The 19,350-nt window shown below is 39.1% G+C and overlaps 1 protein-coding gene across 3 annotated transcripts in view; it reads right to left on the bottom strand.

The window, feature by feature from the left end:
• Positions 1 to 18,540, bottom strand: part of LOC134528479 (nuclear factor NF-kappa-B p100 subunit) — a 55,161-nt gene extending 36,621 nt beyond the window's left edge. The window contains exons 1-7 of one of the 3 annotated variants that reach the window (XM_063362128.1): positions 17,414 to 18,540; positions 14,690 to 14,854; positions 13,708 to 13,844; positions 12,006 to 12,175; positions 10,804 to 10,945; positions 7,092 to 7,233; positions 5,368 to 5,472 (exon numbers count right to left, since the gene is read on the bottom strand). In XM_063362128.1, coding sequence (XP_063218198.1) covers positions 5,368 to 5,472; positions 7,092 to 7,233; positions 10,804 to 10,945; positions 12,006 to 12,175; positions 13,708 to 13,844; positions 14,690 to 14,849 — 856 coding nt within the window. In that variant the 5' untranslated portion in view covers positions 14,850 to 14,854; positions 17,414 to 18,540. Of the gene's footprint in view, positions 1 to 5,367; positions 5,473 to 7,091; positions 7,234 to 10,803; positions 10,946 to 12,005; positions 12,176 to 13,707; positions 13,845 to 14,689; positions 14,855 to 16,363; positions 17,169 to 17,213 lie in introns of those variants that run through there. The other 2 variants (XM_063362127.1, XM_063362129.1) reach the window with 2 other exon arrangements.
• Between the last annotated feature and the right edge of the window lie 810 nt (positions 18,541 to 19,350).

Raw genomic sequence — 19,350 nt, 5'->3', positions numbered from 1 at the left:
CCACAAAATCTTTGGTGCCCATAAAACAAAGTCAAGTCGAAACGTATTGATTCGTTGATTTTAAAGAATTCTCGAGCCATACCGCCAACAGAGGCTCGTGTTTATTACTTGCAAAGGAAAACAATAATTCACCGTCGTGCTATTGAGGTTACTGTGAATTGTTTCGCATAGTATTATGCTATTTATTTGGCACAAATATTGTTTTGCTAAAACTATTTTCAAGTGTTTTGCTAGTTTGTTAGTAAAACGAATGTTCGCCGACTGTCATTTCAAATTACTTGGCAAATGGTCTGATATTGTATCAACATGTCTAAAGTTTGGGAACATTTTCGCATCAATAGTGAAAATGACAAATAAGCAATTTGTAATCATATTAGTGCGAAAATTTCACGGGGCGGTACTTCCAAAACTACAACCAATTTAATGAAGCATTTGAAATCCCGGCAAACATTACTACCAGAAAAACAGAGTAAACTTTTGTTTACAGCACTGTCACCAACCAAGTCACAAGGTACCACAGAAAAAAGTAGTGCTACGTTTGAACCCATTTTAAACAAAGATGTTATGTTATCGGCTAAATGTTGAACATTAATGTGCACAGCCTAGTACTAGCAAACAAACTTTATGTGAAGATGCTTCTTCACTGGTAGTAGAAAAAAAAACCCAAACATTTAATCCTAAGGTTATAATTATCCTTTACGTTATTATCATTACGTAATGCATTCAATTCTTAAGTAGTTTTAATTATGTGACCAGAATTACCAAGAATCTAAAACTGGAATGACTCAGAATCGAGAATCGAAATTTAGGAATCGGTACCGGTATCGGAATCGATAAGTGTACTCAACCCATCCCTAGTAATTTTATTTACTTAAAAAACAAATTAAAAGTAAAGTATTTTAAAGAGCAGTAATAAAATAAACATATATAAGCCTAGTAAACTTAAAGAGTTGGCTGTGTTGAATTTTTGAATTTACATTTACTCCAATAGTTTTCCTTGAATCTTTTGCCTCGAATCTCAATTCTTTTGAATACACGAGATTCTGTGGTATTCGAGGATTGTAGGATTCGACCGGCGCATCCCAAACATCCCTACGCGGAATTCCTGAATTCCATGTAAAGGGGCACAAGTAGCTAACATTTAATGTTACAGTAAACAGCTACTCGTCTAGGTTACAGCTACTACAGTGAAACCCTGATTATCCGTTTTCCAATGGACCATGAGTAAAAAACGGATAATCCAGGAAATCCTACAATGTGGGAACACACTCTAAAGTTACCAAATGCACAATGTATGTACTATTGCAAAAACTTTCAGTGAATCAGTCAGGTATTTCCATAAACTGACACCAGCAGCACACTGTATATACACTTTTCATGGGGACAAAGTAAAAAAGTGTAAAAAGCGGGAAAGTGTAAATAAAGGGAAAAGTAAGAAATACGTTAAAGTTAATTAAAATACAGTCGCATCCTGCAGCGTTCATAACAAATGCGGGCTACATTACACATACGCATTGCACCACAGTAAAAAAATTTTAAATAAAAGGGCCGCAAATTGGACATTTACCGTCAATAGCGCGCCGTGCGCGGAGAAAGGTCATCGTACTCAATCAGCTGTTATGGCGCGACGTACCCGCCGGCTGGCTCTCTCTGTTGTCTGAGCTGCGCATGCGCAGTATAACTCACTCAACGCTTCGCCCAGACTCGTGACGTTCCATCAGCAGTCAGCCAATAGATGCGGAAAAAAATATAAGCTCCACTAGAGCTGGGCCGATCACCTATTTTGCCGATCATGCCGATGCCGATCATCTGCTGCCGATCTTGCCGATCTTCTGAGCCGATTAGAGCCTTTCATGTACCTCTGATTACACGTTGCTTTTGACGGATCACTATAAACGGTGAAATATTCCCAGACAAAACTACTTTTCATTGACATGATTACTTATAAATCACCACACACACGTACACACAATTAACTGCGTTAAAATGTAATAAGGTCAAACCAAATCTTCAACCTAATCACAACTCCGTCATTCTGTGATCCGTGTGTGCCAGTAGACGTCAGCGATGATAATTTTATTCCCCCCAGTGCCGCCAACAAACTTTCAATAATTCCCGATTGTAAGTTAATTTGTGAATACGAAATACAGTAGAACCTCGTTAATTCGTAATGGTCGGGACCAAGATAATCACGGATTACCGAATTTCACGGACTAGCGATTATAAGCCCGGAAGGTCTTGTCAAGCTTCTTAGACACCAGCGTGCAGATGTGATGTAACATCTCCCGAGGCTTACTGCGCCTTGGCAGCATATGGATAAAAATAGTAAACTCCCCATTATTCATGTTAATTGGGACCCGCCGATGCCCGGATAATTGAAATTCTGTAAAAAAAATAATACTAATAATAAACCCGGATAATCCGTTCACGGTAAGGGTCGTCTTCGAATTAGTGTCTCGGCTTAAAAAAATACGGCACTGCCTAGCCATTAGTTCACGGTCATTTACAACAGCCGAAGAGAGAAAGATAAGATCGTGCTGACCTTGCACACATAAATATTGGGTAGCCCCCCACCCCCCTCCCTTCATTCGACCAGCCGAATGCCAGCCAGACACGTCACTCGCCAGGCGCCTGCTGTGCGTTGGCGGGCGGAAAGTAACTCAGCAGCACGTGAAACATCATTCAAACAAACGGGAGACGGGAAGCAGAAGTCAGGACATCCCCTCAAGTTTAAAGAGTGACAAATGTGACAGCTGAAAGGGGGGCGACACAAAGGGTCGGTACAAACAGCGTAGCAGAGTTTGACGGCCCACGCGATGGCTTGCAGTGTTTGCCGGCCACCGGCCCGCGTGACGTAAATTTTAAGCTCTGACAATTTTAGATTCTCTTTTTTTTCTGCACTTTTAAATCGTCCCGGATTATCCGATTCCCGAATTAGCGCGTCACGGATTAACAAGGTTCTACTGTACCACTAAATGGGGAACAAAACTCTTCATCAACCAGGTTTTTATACAAAAGAAAAAGAAGCTCTATTTCCCGCTAAACAGGGTAAGAATATTAATTTCGCTAAACAAAACTTTCAATAGGCCATATTTAGCGAGAAAAAACTAAATAGATGAATTCCCGAAGAGGTAGACTAACCACAAGACTACTAGCGCTATTAATCTGTACGATTTCCGTCGCGCGACGCGCGTCACTCTAATCTCTGGCGTCACATAACCAACCTAAACAACAGTCGCCATTCCCCATTGCGGTAATATTAACCGTAAATGGTAAACAAATACATAGTTTTCGGTTCGTAAATGATAAATAACTTTGCAAATAGTATAATGGAAAATTATTTTACCGAAAGTACCGTAAATATACGTGGAAATTGATACTTAGGTATGTAACTGTTCAATGTTTATAAAACATACGCTATTTGTTTACTTTATTGGTATATTTTTTTCGTGTGCGGTTAGTTTTAAATTATTAAATCCTATTATTTTTCGATGAATAATTGAATTTTCTTCCCGAAAAGTACCGTAAACAAACATGGAAATTTGTTAGATATAGGTAATTATTCAATGTTATAAGTTTGCAGTAGGAGACCAATGATCGGCTCAAATAATCGGCTACGTTTTGCCGATCATAATGATCGGCAAAATTAACAAAATCGGCCGATTATTACGATCGGGGATCGGCATCGGCCCAGCTCTAAGCTCCACCTCCCGTGTACCAGTTTTGTCCAGTTCTAATACCAGTTTATTGGTATACGCACCAGTTTTCTCGCTGCCGTGACGTGTTCAAGTTTACGTTCACCTTGATTTCTTGATACCAATAATTAATTATTTACGATCCCCAGATATAAATGGTTAGTTTAAAAAATATGCGTCAACTGTACAATACTTCCGAAATTATAAAATACGTTTAAAACAGTTACCAAGACTCCGCTCATTTTATCTAGTGAGGTTTATGTCTCGTACCAGTATTTCGGCTAAGTTGTGACATAAATATAGTAACAGAACGTTTATACATTCGTGAGTTTACGTTTTTCCCGAGTACATTTTAGATTGCCTCCTGCTATAATTACTCGGACTTTTACACGCCTAGGCTTAAATTATTATATGTTTAGAAATAAAAGCAACTTTTCATGTTATAAAATATGTTTATTTTGCGATTTAAAATGTTCACTGCCGACTATAAAAGTTACGTTTTTCACAATGTTTTTAGGCCTACTATCGTTGTTACGTGATGTAAATAGCGGGATGGATTAGATTTTTGAGACGTAATTCGCGTGAAAGTATTGTATTGGATTAAATGGGAACCAAACGGGACCTGAAGAATATAGTGCAAATAACGGGAAAACGTAAATAACGGTAACGTAAATAAGGGGTTTCACTACTTCCTTAATTTTTTTAAATGAACAAAATGTGCCATCCACTGGGATGTTTGATGCCCGAACTTGCTGGAACCAAGAAAACTAAACTTTCTCAAGCTCACTGTATTTCGACTGTCTTGCCATTTTCCGTTTTTTTGAAGACTGGCCGAACTGATTTGCTTGTTTCCGAATCTCATTTCTTCTAGCGAAGATAGAATTAAGAGTCGATGGAGGAATACCATAGCGCTTTGCCAAATCAACCCTTTTTCGCCTGGATTTTTTTCAATGGCATTTATAATTTCTAAACGCTCTTTAATGGTTTTAACCTCTTTTGTAGGCCTATACCTACATATCAATGAACCTTTACAAATTTTACACGTGCATTAGAGTTAAATGCGTAAAGCTAATTTACCGTAAACAAAGAAAATCTCGCGCATATACGGCCGGCCACGGAAACGCTAGGATGAACAATTTTGTCTATGTTTCTCGCAGGATTTCACTGCCGCTAAATAGAAACGTGTTTACGTTGGGCTAGTATGTACAGTATATCGACCACGGTTATATTGTTGTGTCGATTATCGCACAAAGCAAGAACTATCGTGCGAGCGTTAGCTTTCGTCTGTTGTTTTATCGAAGTTGGTGAACCTGTTAGCAACAGCGTCATGCTCACTTTATTCGTTTTCTTTTAGTAATGGCCGCCATATGTAAATATGTATTGGTATTGCGTGTCGTGTAGACACGCGTAAACTGGAATATTTCTCGGGAATTTGAATGTAAATCGGTAAAAAGCCTGTAAAGTTCAACCAGTTAAACCGGGTTAAAAAAAATTCGTAAACGATGGAAACGGGATTTTTTTAACATTGTTCTTGCGGGATTTTTTCGGGACCACGGACATTGAACAATAAAACCGGGAAATTCTACAATGCGGGAACGAATAAACGAGGTTTCACTGTATAAACTAAAATAAAAAGAAACGGAAGACCAAAGAAAAACTGTGGTACTCTCACTTTTTCCAACCTTCTCGACGAGAATGAAGACCTCGTCACCGCCAACGCAGCTGCTGGCGTGCCTGTCGATGCGACAGATCTTCAGCTCGCCCGTCAGCGCGCTCTCTGAAACAATCACACACCAACATCCACCTCGTCAGCGCTGAGCCAGAGACACCGGAGACGAGAAGGCCGACTACACATTTCTCTGGAACACCAGAGGGCGCACACTTCGAGAGCCACTGCTCTAACCGACATGTAATTCAACTATCTTATTAACTAACATAAATAGGAAAGTTGATTATAAAAACACAATAATTCATTGGAAAATGTTAACATTTCAAACATGATTGTCATACATAATATTCAAAACCTACATTTTTCTTTTCTCTTGATTGTGTTCAAGTTGTCGTTACCTGAAGCACAAGCCTTCCACAGTTATCCCCAAAGTATCTAACCTTATGTCAGACCAGTAGATCACAGCCAACCACAACTGAGTAGGTAATGCAGATGCTGCCATGCGCTCAGAGCAGCAGAGCTGGGCACATTTGCGACAGGTTACAAACATGCCAGAATCTCATTGTCCTGTCAATAAGTACCTTCCTTCTATGTCTCTGGAAGTTTCTTCACTTGTCACCGCCCCTGCCCTGTCAATAATTACATTCCTTCTACTACTCTGGAAGTTTCTTCACTTGTCAACAATTACCTTCCATCTATGTCTCTGAAAGTTTCTTCACATGTCAACGTCACTGCCCTGTCAATAATTACCTTCCTTCTACTACTCTCGAAGTTTCTTCACTTGTCACCGCCCCTGCCCTGTAAATAATTACCTTCCTTCTACCACTCTGGAAGTTTCTTCACATGTCACCACCCCTGCCCTGTCAAACATTACCTTCCTTCTATAGGTGGACTTGCATTCAGTCAGTAGCTGTATACTATCTACCTATGAAATATACTTTAGCCATATCACGAATGCCAAATTCTAATGCTGTGTATTTTTGGCTAAATGGGTTCCGCCAGATCGATACAAGTTTCATTATATTTGTCACATTTTGATCGAAACTGTGTGCATGCCTTCCACACCTGCCTTGTGTTCTGTCCTTAGAGGAACAACATGTAACTTAGGTTCACATCTCATAAAATTCATCAATACTCCCCCAGGCATATGATCCTGCTAGGGCGTTATCCTGGTTAGGAAAAAGATGGGTCTTTTACATGCCTGACACTGTTACCAGTGCCCAACACGGGTTCCGAGAACCGTGGAAATAGATTCGCCATTTCCAATCGCAGCATGTTACTGGCGAGCGCACGGCTAGGTCGAGAGGTTGAGGAGACCCATCCCAACTTCGGCCCCACCGACCCGCCCCCAGCTCCGCCGTAAACCCCCAGACCACCAACAGAGCCAGCCCCCCTCTGCGGGATCTGAGTAGCTACGACACGGAACCATACCTCTCACATCCCTGGGACCCCTCTGTCACCCAGTTACTCGTGATCCAGCTGAGGCCTATCCAACCTCTTCTAGCTCAGCAGGCTAGTACCCGAGCTTAAGTAGCTCAACACTTCCACTCGTCAGCAGGGCGGGGACCCCTCGGAGTGTTCTCCAAGCATAGGAGGACCACTACCACCACGTTTCCTACTCCAATCCTGATCCTGAGCCATTAGAGGAAATCTAACCAGGGAACTATCACAGTAAAGGATCAGTCTTAGAGGAACGACAGCAGGGAGGACGCTGACCGAGCACTCACTCATGTTGTTGATGGAGCTGGAGAACACGGGCTCGCACAGCGGCAGGAGGTTGCCAGCCGAGTCCTGCTCAAACGCCTCGAAGCACAGAGACACACTGTTCAGGTTCAGCCTCTTGGCCTCGGCTTCAGCCTCCGCACGGATCTGCAACATTGCACATTGTTCCACACCTCCAAAATTCGCCATCGCAATAAACTAAAAAAAAAAAATTGGGTGTCTGTAAAGTCGGTTTATGGACGATAATTTAACGTGACGTCATAACAAAACATTGATGAAATGATTGCATACTCTTATGAATAAAATTGAATCATTTTTATTGAATTATCACTATTTTGTATGGATACAAAGAAGCAGTGAAATTAAATCTACAATTTAATTGATGAATTTACTTTTATTTGCACTCATTAATTCAAATATGTTTATTACTTTAACGAAGATATTATTTTAACTACAACTTTTCTACATGTTTGCTATTTAACTTCTTCCAATCTGTGTTATTCTGTTAAGGATAGGACGATGATAGGAAAAGTAGGAAACGAATGGGAGTGTTTCAAGTTTAATGTGCCTCAATAAAGTCAAATCGATGGTTGTTCCAATCGAGTGGAAGAGAGATAGATGCGGCACAAAGGTACAATGAGTGTAACGGGACACAGTGTAACGGGACAATGTGTGTAACGGGACAATGCGCGTAATGGGACACTTTTTTGTGCGTGTAGCCGGCATTCATCAATTTATTAGACGTTGCCACGTCAATAATGCAACTTTTGATGCTTTGAAAATGAAAAGTGATTTTCTAATTTTTTTTCATATTTTACTAGATTCCTACAAAACTAGAATAAAACTGGATGCAAATTTAATTATGAACAGAAAAGGTCACCAATAATTTTTTTCTGATCTTAACCATTTAAATTTTACTGGCAAATCTCAGTTTGCCCTGCTACGTGATTTTTATGTAATTCATCCACTGTAACTCCAAACCCTTCTGTATTCTGTTTAGTGACTTTATAAAGATCACTTCTACCAGCAAATCTACACTTATAATTACATTTATTATAAATTGTAACATGTGCATCTACAGTTGAAGAAAAAACCTTATTTGATAGGCATAACATACAGAAACACCATATTTAAAACATCTATTTTGTTTTAGAATCTAAGTCTATAGTGCCTCACATTAATGGAGCCAGTAAGCTACTAACATGTTCAGATTTTGTCCATGGCATATTGGTTACTCTGTTTTATGGTGACAAAATACATGGTTCTAGAAAGTTTCATTTTCTGATACAGTATGTGTACGAAACAGATAAATAAATGTTTACTAAACATCAAAAATGTCAAATAGTCCGTATTTTCAATTGTGGAAACAAATGGTTCTGCAAACATTTTTCGGCAGTAGTTGCTTAAGTGTTATTCATTGGATACTGCTTGTTAATGGTTTTACAACACCCTTAATAATAACTGTTGGTAATTGTGCATTTTTGACGTGTGCATGAACTTCCTTCGATTGAAGTACAAGGTTTTCTTTGAAATTAGTTTTTAACGACCATACTAGCACATGGCCATGTAACCATCTACATTAAAATCAGGATACAGTAGAATCCCGCTGGAACGACCCCTCACGGTTCCCGAAAAAACGGTCGTACTTACGGAAGGGTCGTTCCAGAGAATTTGGGAAATTTTTGGCCAATTCCCCCCCCGCGGCCGTTTCACGGAAAGAACCGTCCTTTATTTGGGCAGCTTTAAAATAACATCGTGCTAACGTTATGCAACGTGGGTAGTGTATTTTTTATCCATTTATTGCCCCCCCCCCCTTCCCACTCTTTCGGCGTCACCATTCGTCCCGCCGCGCCGGATGCCTGCCAGACACGTCTCTCGGCGCCAGGCGAGCTAACGGGCGGCGGACATAATAACCAACCGACGTGAGAAGGGAAGCGGACGTCAGAGTATTTTCCCCGGGTTTTAAAAGTGTGACAGCTGGAAATTGTTTTCTTATCCACTTGCTGGATGATCTCATATTTTTTCATTAGCGAAAGTGTATTTCGCTTGGCACTCATTTTCACAAATGCGAAACGAAAATCCCCAAAAAAAAATCAAAATCCGTGTAAAACTGCGTGTGTCGTCAACGATCGTTCATAGAATCAAGCCAATAATTTTACCAAATCAAAATCCAAAAACAAATGTGTGTGTCGTCAACAATATACAAAATTCACAAATTCAAACCACTAACCAAATCGGCGTCCAAGAAAAAAAGCGTAATTAGTTGTCAACAATAATAAAAACCAAGAAATATCCGAATAAACAAGCAAAAGAAACGTATCCGCCAGCGAGCAAGATCACACTAACAAGCCACAAGGCACAAGTAGAGCTGTAGCAAACCGTATGTATTCGTTACTGAGTAACGGGTGCGGCATCTAGTAACGAGTAACGAAACGTTACACACGAATGCATTTCGTTACTCGCATCTTTCGTATGTTTCACGCATGCGCGTGCTTATTCGTTACAAAGAACAATGTTTGTTTATTAATAAAAGTATAATTTGGAAATTCGTCGTCCAAGTTTTTTACTGTTTATTAAAGGTATTGTGTGTGTAGAAAAAGTTTTAGATAAAGTATTTTTTACAAATTATAAATATGTATGTTTTTGTTTTTTATAATCGCGTATTTTCACGTTTTATGTTCTTATCTTAAAAGATATATTATAATAAAGCCGCTCTAATGAGAGTTAATTGTTTCTTGGTTAACAAAACCTGTTAATTATCAAATATTTTTAATTGTTTATATTCGATTTATTTTTATTTACGCGACGTCATACTGTACGCGTACGAAATACGACTCGATTGGATGCTGTTACATAACATAGCATGTGCCATGTCATGCGGTATCAGAAGTAACGAGTAACGATACGAAAGTAACGAGTACTAATTGTTATAGTAACGAATACATACGGGTACACATTTTTTCGTTACTTTTACACCTCTAGCCACAAGACAAAGACACTGGATCGAGACGGCAACAGAAATGTGCATGTGCACCACTGTTTACCGTTATCGCTAGGGTGGCCAGTCTGGACTCTGGAGGGGTGGTATCTATTTTTAGCCATGCGTGCGCCTACCAACAGTACAGCGCTCGCCAAGAAAAACGTGACGCGCAGCGCCGTACATAGTGTGTAGCGCACTTGTTTTTCATCCGATTTTACTCTTTTTTTTTCTAATTTTTTCACGGTTCCTTGAAAACTGGTCGTTCTTACGGAATGGTCGTTCCAGAGGGGGGTCGTTCGGGAGGGATTCTACTGTACTGGGAAAGGTAACTTTCTGCCCAACTTTTCGGGAACAATGCACTCCAGTTTATCCCCAAAAATATTTGGGATCCTGCCTAGCTCTGCTGAAAAAGTACTTTTAAATTCATAAGGCCAATTTTTTTTTTTTTATATATATAGACAACAGCCCCTCCACGCTGAAGTCAGTCTTGCACAACTGAAGTGATTGCGAGCCCTGCTAACCAAATGGGAGTGATTTTAAGGGAGGTTTTTAATACGTGCCAGGTGGAAGGCCTAGACGCTTTTCGTAGTACCGTAAAAAATTGGTCAGTGGCTTCCCCCACTCGCATGGGGGAGGCCACGGCGTACACAACTACAACATTATCAAAATACATTTTTCAAAAGAGCTGATATAGCAAACAACAACCCCATTATAAGTAAGATAAAACTGATACTCACAGTGCAATCATCTCTGGTCGGCAGAATCGTTATGTCTCGATTCTGAGCTCTGTATTTTTCTATGAGTCTGCACCGCTTCTTTTTGACGAGCTCATCAACGACGTGTTTCTTGGCAGTGTGGATGATGCCCATGCCTTGGAACCTGCGGGCACCAGACATGCTCACACATGCACACACATGCACACACGTGCTCACACGTGCTCACACGTGCTTGCGTGGCTGACACTCAGCTCAGCACAAGCCCCGGCAAACACCGACTCAAACACACTGTGTGTGCTACAGTCAAACGTAGTCGCAGCAAATACTACAACAACAGAAAGAACTTCAAAACGTACACCATTTATAAATTTCTGTAACACTAAGAATGTGGAATGTTTACGGTGGTGGGTCGTAAACCTCATGCTCATGTTTATAGCCGGTATAAAGTAATCTTGTTCTAACAGAAGGCATAAGAACAAACCAACTATTTTTAATGGGCTTGATAAGGTGTTTACACTCTGCAACCTCATTTTGGTTATCCCTTGCTGTAAGGTTTGGTTGTAACAAAAAATTATTCCCGATAAAAGTTTAGATTATAATTAGAAGGTTACTTGTCCTTCAACCCCAATTTTTTCCACCCTCTGCAGTACATGATAATTAGAAGGTTTACAATAACCCCAAACAGACTTGATACAGTGCCTACTAAAGTTATTATGAATATTTATGTCCAGTCCTTAAACATAAAATATTTCAGATCATACCTTATTGTAAAAAAAAAAAATTGCCTCCACCAAAACACAGTTAAATAAATCCCTGACCATGACTATATTTCCCAGACTTTTCCTAGTTATTGTTATGTTGGCGATCGGCACCCAGCCTAACAGGTGTCTTCGCTAGCCACGCAGGCAAAAGGAACAAGGCAGAAGACTATGTACTCACACAGCTGTGTAGCCAACCTCTGGGGACACCACCAAAACACAGTTAAATCCCCGGCCATGACGATATTTCCCAGACTTTTCCTAGTTATTGCGATAGGCGCCCAGCCTGGCAGTTGTCCTCGCTAGCCACGCAGGCAAAAGGAACGAGGCAGAAGACCATGTACTCACACAGCTGTGTAGCCAACCTCTGGGGACACCACCAAAACACAATCAAATCCCCGGCCGCGACGATATTTCCCAGACAGGCGCCCAGCCGGCCACGGGGGCAGACGACCGGGTACTCACACGGCCGTGTAGCCGACCTCCGGGGACACGAGGATGTCGTGAGGGTCGTCCTTGTCCTCCGAGCCCTGCCTCACGACGAGGCGGTGCGTGTGCAGCGAGCGCTTCTCGGGCCGCAGCTCGGCCGTGTACAGCGAGCAGCGCACGATGGCCGTCCCGTGGTAGTTCACCAGCTGCCGCCAAGCACCACACCCGCACAGTTGCGTTCACACACTCAAACTGATCACGCAATACCTCACGGGGAGAAACTGATTTTCAAGCAAGAGGTTCAACTTAACTGGTTTTACATTAAAAACGTATTGTATTTCTAATGGCCAGTTGCAATTATTGTGTTTTGAGCCCTTAGCAAAGACCATCAGGAACTTGGAGACTGACGATCTGGGATCAACACAGCGCGAGCTGACATACACAGAATTTTTACCAACTTTATAAGGGTCATTATTTCAATCAAGAATAAATATTAGAAAATTATTTACAAAATTTAAGATGACATATATTTAAATTTATGAAAAATTATGCTTTTCTAGAGGTAAACTTATTTCTCACGAGAAACACCCTTTTTTTTTTTAAGTGCATGAAATGCTCGTTATTTTTAGATTCGTGGTTTAATAAGACTTTCTACTTCATCAAAATTACTTTCCCAATTAAAAAGAGATTTAAAAAAAAAACCTATTCATATTTCAGACTACTTGTACAAAACGTACTTCACGTCTATGTGAAAATTTGGGCAATGCTACAGCATGACTGCACTGTTCTCAAGCATACAAACTACGTTCCTGTAAATTTTCATCTTATCAGTACATAGCTTCTGCATAAAGAATAACAAACAGTCATACACCACCACTAGTTTTTTTTAGTTATTGGTACACATGGTTCGTCCCTCTCGTGCAATCAACAAAAATGAAGGAGTGTTTAAGAACCCATTACTTCATCGCCTTTACAAACTATTTGTAATATCAAAAAAACAAATTTGAATAGTTAGCTTCCAAAAAATAGTATTATTGGTTAGTTCAGTTCTCACAATAATCCGCTTTTTCCAGGATTATCTCAGGAATACATATTTAACCCAAGCATTGTGTCCATCTGAAATTAATTTAATCACTGAATAAACTTTCTTTATAACTTAAGAATGAGACAATAAAACACACTTTTTTAGTTTAAAGGTAAGATGCAAAATATTAAGAGAAAAAAAAACAGACGAAACATTTTTTATATATAAAATCTAATCATGTGGCTTGAAATTCACCAATTATACTGTGCATGCGCAAAGCATTGCTTGCTGTCATGTCGGAAACAAAAGAAATTTTAAATATATACATTTAGAAATTACTTGCATTCAATCAGCCTTTATTAAGGAGTTTTTAAATACTTTTAAGGGGCCTTACTCCATAAAAGACAAATTAAGGACTTTATAAGGATATTAAAGAGGCGTATGAACCCTGGTATACATTAATGAACAGGTTTACTTTTATGCACATACTGTTCACCACAATTGTCTGAAATCTCCATTATAACACAAAAGTCCTAAGCATTTTACAGTACAAAAGGTTTGTTCCCATTTTCTCCTTAGGCAAACTCAAACCACCAGGTACCTGAGAACCATACTGTTTAAGACTGCTCAGAACAGAGGCTGAGTATCCATGAGTTCGTCGAGGTGACACCCTAGTCCGTGCATGGCGTGCCAGCCTTCAGTCACCGTACTCACTTCGACGGTGGGGTACGTCTTCTTCCGGTACTTCTCCGAGTTGCGGCCCACGATGCTGCCGTGCGTGCCCAGCATCTCCGACTTGTACCGGAACCGGAACTTTTCAATCGGCTCCTCCCGGATCTCCAGGCGTGGGGCTGATCACACACACACACACAATCACAGTCGAGTGCCCTGCAAGGTGCGGCAAGCATGCAGCACTTACATGGAGCTACGAAACTATTGCACGCTCACTTCTTTCCACGCAGCACACATGCCAATGTAAGATCAATCAACAAGATGTAACGCATTCCTGGCATATTACGACAGGAATTGCTTTCAAGTATCTGCTGCATAATGATACCAAGTCACCAGTTAAACTGTAATGAAAAATTTTTAAGTAAGCATGGCTTGAAACCTTTCTGATTATCCCACCAGATAAGAGTGCTAGTTCGTGGGATAGTGACATGCAAAGATTGATGGAGCCATTTTTTTAAGGTGCCCATTTATTGCGGCTTAAGCGTTTACAAAAAGAGAAGTGAGTGATAGGCATATATCTGTATCAAAATTTGTAAAGGAGAAAGAGGTGCGTGTGTAGTGAAAGCATTGCACAGCATGGTGAGTTACCAAATTCTTGACACTTTTAGAATCGTACTTAAGGTGGTCATCATCTCTTTTACCGATGCTTTCCAGGTAAATACTTAAGTATTTAAGGGCTAGCATTAAGAATAGAAGCAGTACATAAATCTTACGTAGGAGCTAAAAAAATAAAATTAATGACACTGAGCAACAAATTTCTCATTAAAAATATTTCAGGCATGTGTTTTCTTAGACTTTGAAACACACACACACACACACACACACACACACACACACACATGTGTGTGTGTGTGTGTGTGTGTTTTTTTTTTTGACAGTACCCTGTGAAAACCACCCTGCAGCAACAACATGCAAGAGGCAAGTGAACGGTCCACGCCACCACTGCCAACACAAGAAGCTTTACCGCCAGACGCGTCGATGTCGTTCAACGACATGGCGTGCAGCTCCAGCGGCGACAGGGACACTGCCGTCGTGGCGACCGGGGTCAGCCATTGGAGCGCTCCGCTCGAGTCCTGGGAGTCGGCGGAGCTCTGCGACACCGAGCTGGGGCTGCCGATGTTCATCGTGTCTGCACAAACACCCCGGCGGCCTTGCCAACACGCCGCTGCTCGACTGTCACACACCGACCGCTATCACTCCATTTCAATCAAAAATAATAAAATAAGGTAATACTCGGATATTAGGTACGACTTTATAGAACAGAAAGAAAAAAAAATCTGAGAACACAGTTTTCACACACTACACACATCCCTAAATTTATTCCCAAGGGATGGTTTGTGAAAAAATGATATTTTTGTATCTTACATTACAATACCTGTGCTTTTACGCTGCCGTAACCATGTATTGTTTACCCCCAAAAAATATGAATATATGTTTTCCATATACTTGAGAAGTTCCTGAATTAATCCTGAAAGGAAGGTTTCTTAATTCATTCCGGTTTGTTAAAAAAAATAACAGTTTACAGCTTACATTACAATACCTGAGTATTCATGCTATCACCGACATTCATTGTTTCCCTGTATAGGTTTTCGATTTTTTTTTTTTTTTTTCAAATTTAGTCAATGTAGATGTAAGAATGAAATTTGTTTAAATAATGACGGTACTACAATTCTATGGAATTTTTTATGTTTATATTTCATGATTGTTTAATTGAAATAATTAATTGTATTACAATATGTTTGTTTTGTTACATTACATTTAAAGTACATACATACTATTTTGAGTCACATTGTAACAGACGAGTCTAATGGAAGGCAAAAATTTGACTAGAATTGTTAACGTTCTTCATTTTCTGTGACGAATACATTCTGTGCACTGATGTAGCTGACACACTGAATTTTGCAGTCTTTCCAAGGAATTCTTTGATAACAGCCATCACATAGTTTGTGTTTTATATGATTGGTGTTTCATGTATCCCATATTAATCCTGGATCCTGAAGGCTTGATCCTGATAACATAATCTTGTTGGCTTGATCCTGTCGTACATGATGCTTGCTGTTTTAGTTCAGTACATCTGAAGTTCTTGCACATGAAATAAATAGCAAAATAAGAAAGAATTATGATTATCTGTTGAAAAAAAATCCTCTTTAGTCAACTTACGATACTAATTCATTATTATATAATTTTTTTTTTAAATACAGGATCTTCCGACGCACTGAATTACAACAGCATCCATCATGTACCTACCACAGGATCATTCCATCAGGATCAAGGGATAAACTGCAATATATGACATGGAAAAATTAGTGTATTTTTAATTCTCAGTTGGCCTCATTTGTGCTAAAAACAAAGAGATACCCGATCGCGGGTAAACAATTAATGGTGGCGGCAGTGTGAAAACACAGGTATTGTAATGTAATTTTTAAATGTTTATTTTTCACGAAACACTAGAAATTAAGAAATCATTCCTTCAGGATAAATTTAGAGACATGTGTAGCATGTGAAAACCATGTTTTCCTATTTTTTTTCTTTCCATGCTAAAAAGCCCCTATATCCGGGTATTACTAAAATAACATTATCAACATTAATATGTAATAATATGCTGTTGACATTTGCTCACAGCCACAAGTTTGCTCACCTATGAAAAGTTAGTTAACTTGCACAAAATGTAACACAGTCATGAAGTGGACTTCTTTCTTCTGTAATTAATGTAAGTACATCCAAAATATACATACATAGTAGTTTGAAAATTGTTAAGAATTACTATTGATATCATTATTTTTGCTTATGCGTATGCTAGTAAAAATAGTGTGGGGCTATATAGTGTGGCCATGGCTCATGACTTTCAGCATTAAGCGCCGAGACAATATCTAGTTGACTGTCTGTCTAGTCAGAATGGCCCCCTCCCCCCTAACCTTCCTCTTTAAAAAAAAAATAATAAATAATTGTTACATAGACTTCGCAGAGGCAATAGTTATGGCACAAAAATTTAATATTTCATATTTTGTCATTATTTGTGGTTGTTGTACATTGTAATAATATACCATAACATAACATCGCCAACAAAAAATTATTTCACATAAAATTCCACATTTACACTGAACACGTCGTATGAACCTTAGACTTTAGCCAACCTATAACCTCTTTCGGATTCATATCATCACAAGAAAATTAATGCATTTCCGGTAATATCACCAAACCCATGTAAATTGATTAAATTTAATAACTAAGCAATCACACTACGATAGTTTAAAACAATGTGAAAATGATTGCAAATGTTCGTAGTGAAATTGAGTTTCATTTCATCACATTCGCTCATTGAAAGAAAAAAAAATCCTCAAATTTTGGTAGCACTGTTTGAAGACCCTTTATTATGAACACAAAATAGTCCCCAAAAATGCAAATACTGTGAACAGTTAAATATATAAACGTACACATTAGAAACAAACGACATAAAATTTGTAAGACAGCTAAAAACTTTTACAAACCTCTAATGCCTGGCGAAAAAAACTCATTCATTACAATACCGCCATTAGCCAGTGTCATAGTGAACGCCATGTTAACAATAACACGTTCAAAACAGATGATTAATACTTCTAAACTCCGAAAGACACCTATATTATTACGTTCACTCGACACATCACAACACAGAATGGTGCACCGTTCCCAGTCAGACACTCCAACTTACCAGATGTGGAAACTACACGGGCTCCGCACCAGCGCACATTCACTCATTCATTTTTTAAAACACTATGACGTCATCTTAGGTTCTTCCCTCAGATTGCGACACACCGGGTGTTCCCCAGTTTCCGTGTTTTTTTTTTCTCTCCAACCATTTACTGGCTGCTTCTCGCATCATTGTAAAACTAAGTGCATGAACTGAGGAACATAATTGAAACACAAGCATCAGTTTAAGATGCGGTTGATTAAGATAGTTGTGTGTTCCAAGCTGTCGAGGTTGATCCTAAATATTTTAGATGAACAAGGGAAAAAAGGAGGAGGAACATGGGATACCTGAGGGAGGCAGTTAAAAGGAAAAAAAAAAAGTGACAAAAAGGTATAATTACTGGACATAACTATCAGCACTATTCTAGAAAAAAAATGTAGGATCTTTTTTTTTTCTAGGGATGTAATTAAAAACAGACTGGTCGTGGTGAATAAGGTGTCCAAGGTGTAGAAAAGTGCTACTAGTGGTATGAAAAAACCTGCACTTTTTAACCTAGTCAAAATTTTGGATAGGGCAAGAAGTCGCCCATGCTTCCCATCCCACTTAATTATTTTATAGTAGGTACCTATGTGTATACGCCCCCAAGAGACTCTGAGGGAAAAACAATGGGCGATTTTATTGGGCGACCTAAAACCATTCAATGAAGTGTGAGCCTCCCATTTAGTAAACTGAAGAGGCATACCATGCTCATGAATGGACTGTTAAGGCGAGGCCACAAAGAAAGCTACACTATGTTCCCAGTGTTCGCGATGATGTCTATGATCGCTGCGCCAGATATAAGTCTAGTTCGCAATATCGGAGACATGCATGCCATGGGATTCGAGTGATGATTCCGACGATGATAATATTCTTCTGGCTCTAGTAGTAGTTATTAGAGGTGTAAAAGTAACGAAAAAATGTGTACCCGTATGTATTCGTTACTATAACAATTAGTACTCGTTACTTTCGTATCGTTACTCGTTACTTCTGATACCGCATGACATGGCACATGCTATTTTATGTAACAGCATCGAATCGAGTCGTATTTCGTACGTACGCGTACAGTATGACGTCGCGTAAATAAAAATAAATCGAATATAAACAATTAAATATATTTGATAATTAACAGCTTTTGTTAACCAAGAAACAATACTCTCATTAGAGCGGCTTTATTATAATATATCTTTTAAGATAAGAACATAAAACGTGAAAATACGCGATTATAAAAAACAAAAACATACATATTTATAATTTGTAAAAAATACTTTCTTATGTTGTTTCTGTTCGAATCTAAAACTTTGTCTACACACACAATACCTTTAATAAACAGTAAAAAACTTGGACGACGAATTTCCAAATCATACTTTTATTAATAAACAAACATCGTTCTTTGTAACGAATACGCGCGCGCATGCGTGAAACATACGAAAGATGCGAGTAACGAAATGCATTCGTGTGTAACGTTTCGTTACTCGTTACTAGATGCCGCACCCGTTACTCAGTAACGAATACATACGGTTTGCTACAGCTCTAGTAGTTAAATAAACGTAAAAAATAAATGGGTTCATGAAGTCATTTTAAAAAGAAAATAATTTGGAGAATTTCATCATTTGATTAAGCAGGTTCACGAGGACGACGCCAAATTTATGGATTATTTCAGAATAAATACAACCCAGTTTGATAGCATTTTATTTCTCACAATATATTTCTTTAACGATTAATTGTCAATAAAATAAAAGGACAATTAAGAACAATGGGAATTCACACAATAATTATTTCTTTTAACACACCACATTAGTGAAACTCCTTTGAAATCAAGTCCCAGGTATTATTTCACATATCTTGCTTTCTATATTATTCTATCGATTTATTCCATAAACACGGGTGTTTTCGTTCTTCTTCAATAAACTTTTTCAACG

This window comes from Bacillus rossius, chromosome 1 (genome assembly GCF_032445375.1).
Source record: "Bacillus rossius redtenbacheri isolate Brsri chromosome 1, Brsri_v3, whole genome shotgun sequence".
NCBI lineage: Eukaryota > Metazoa > Arthropoda > Insecta > Phasmatodea > Bacillidae > Bacillus > Bacillus rossius.
Note: the sequence above shows the minus strand (reverse complement) of the source record. Positions and strands in the feature narration are given on the sequence as shown.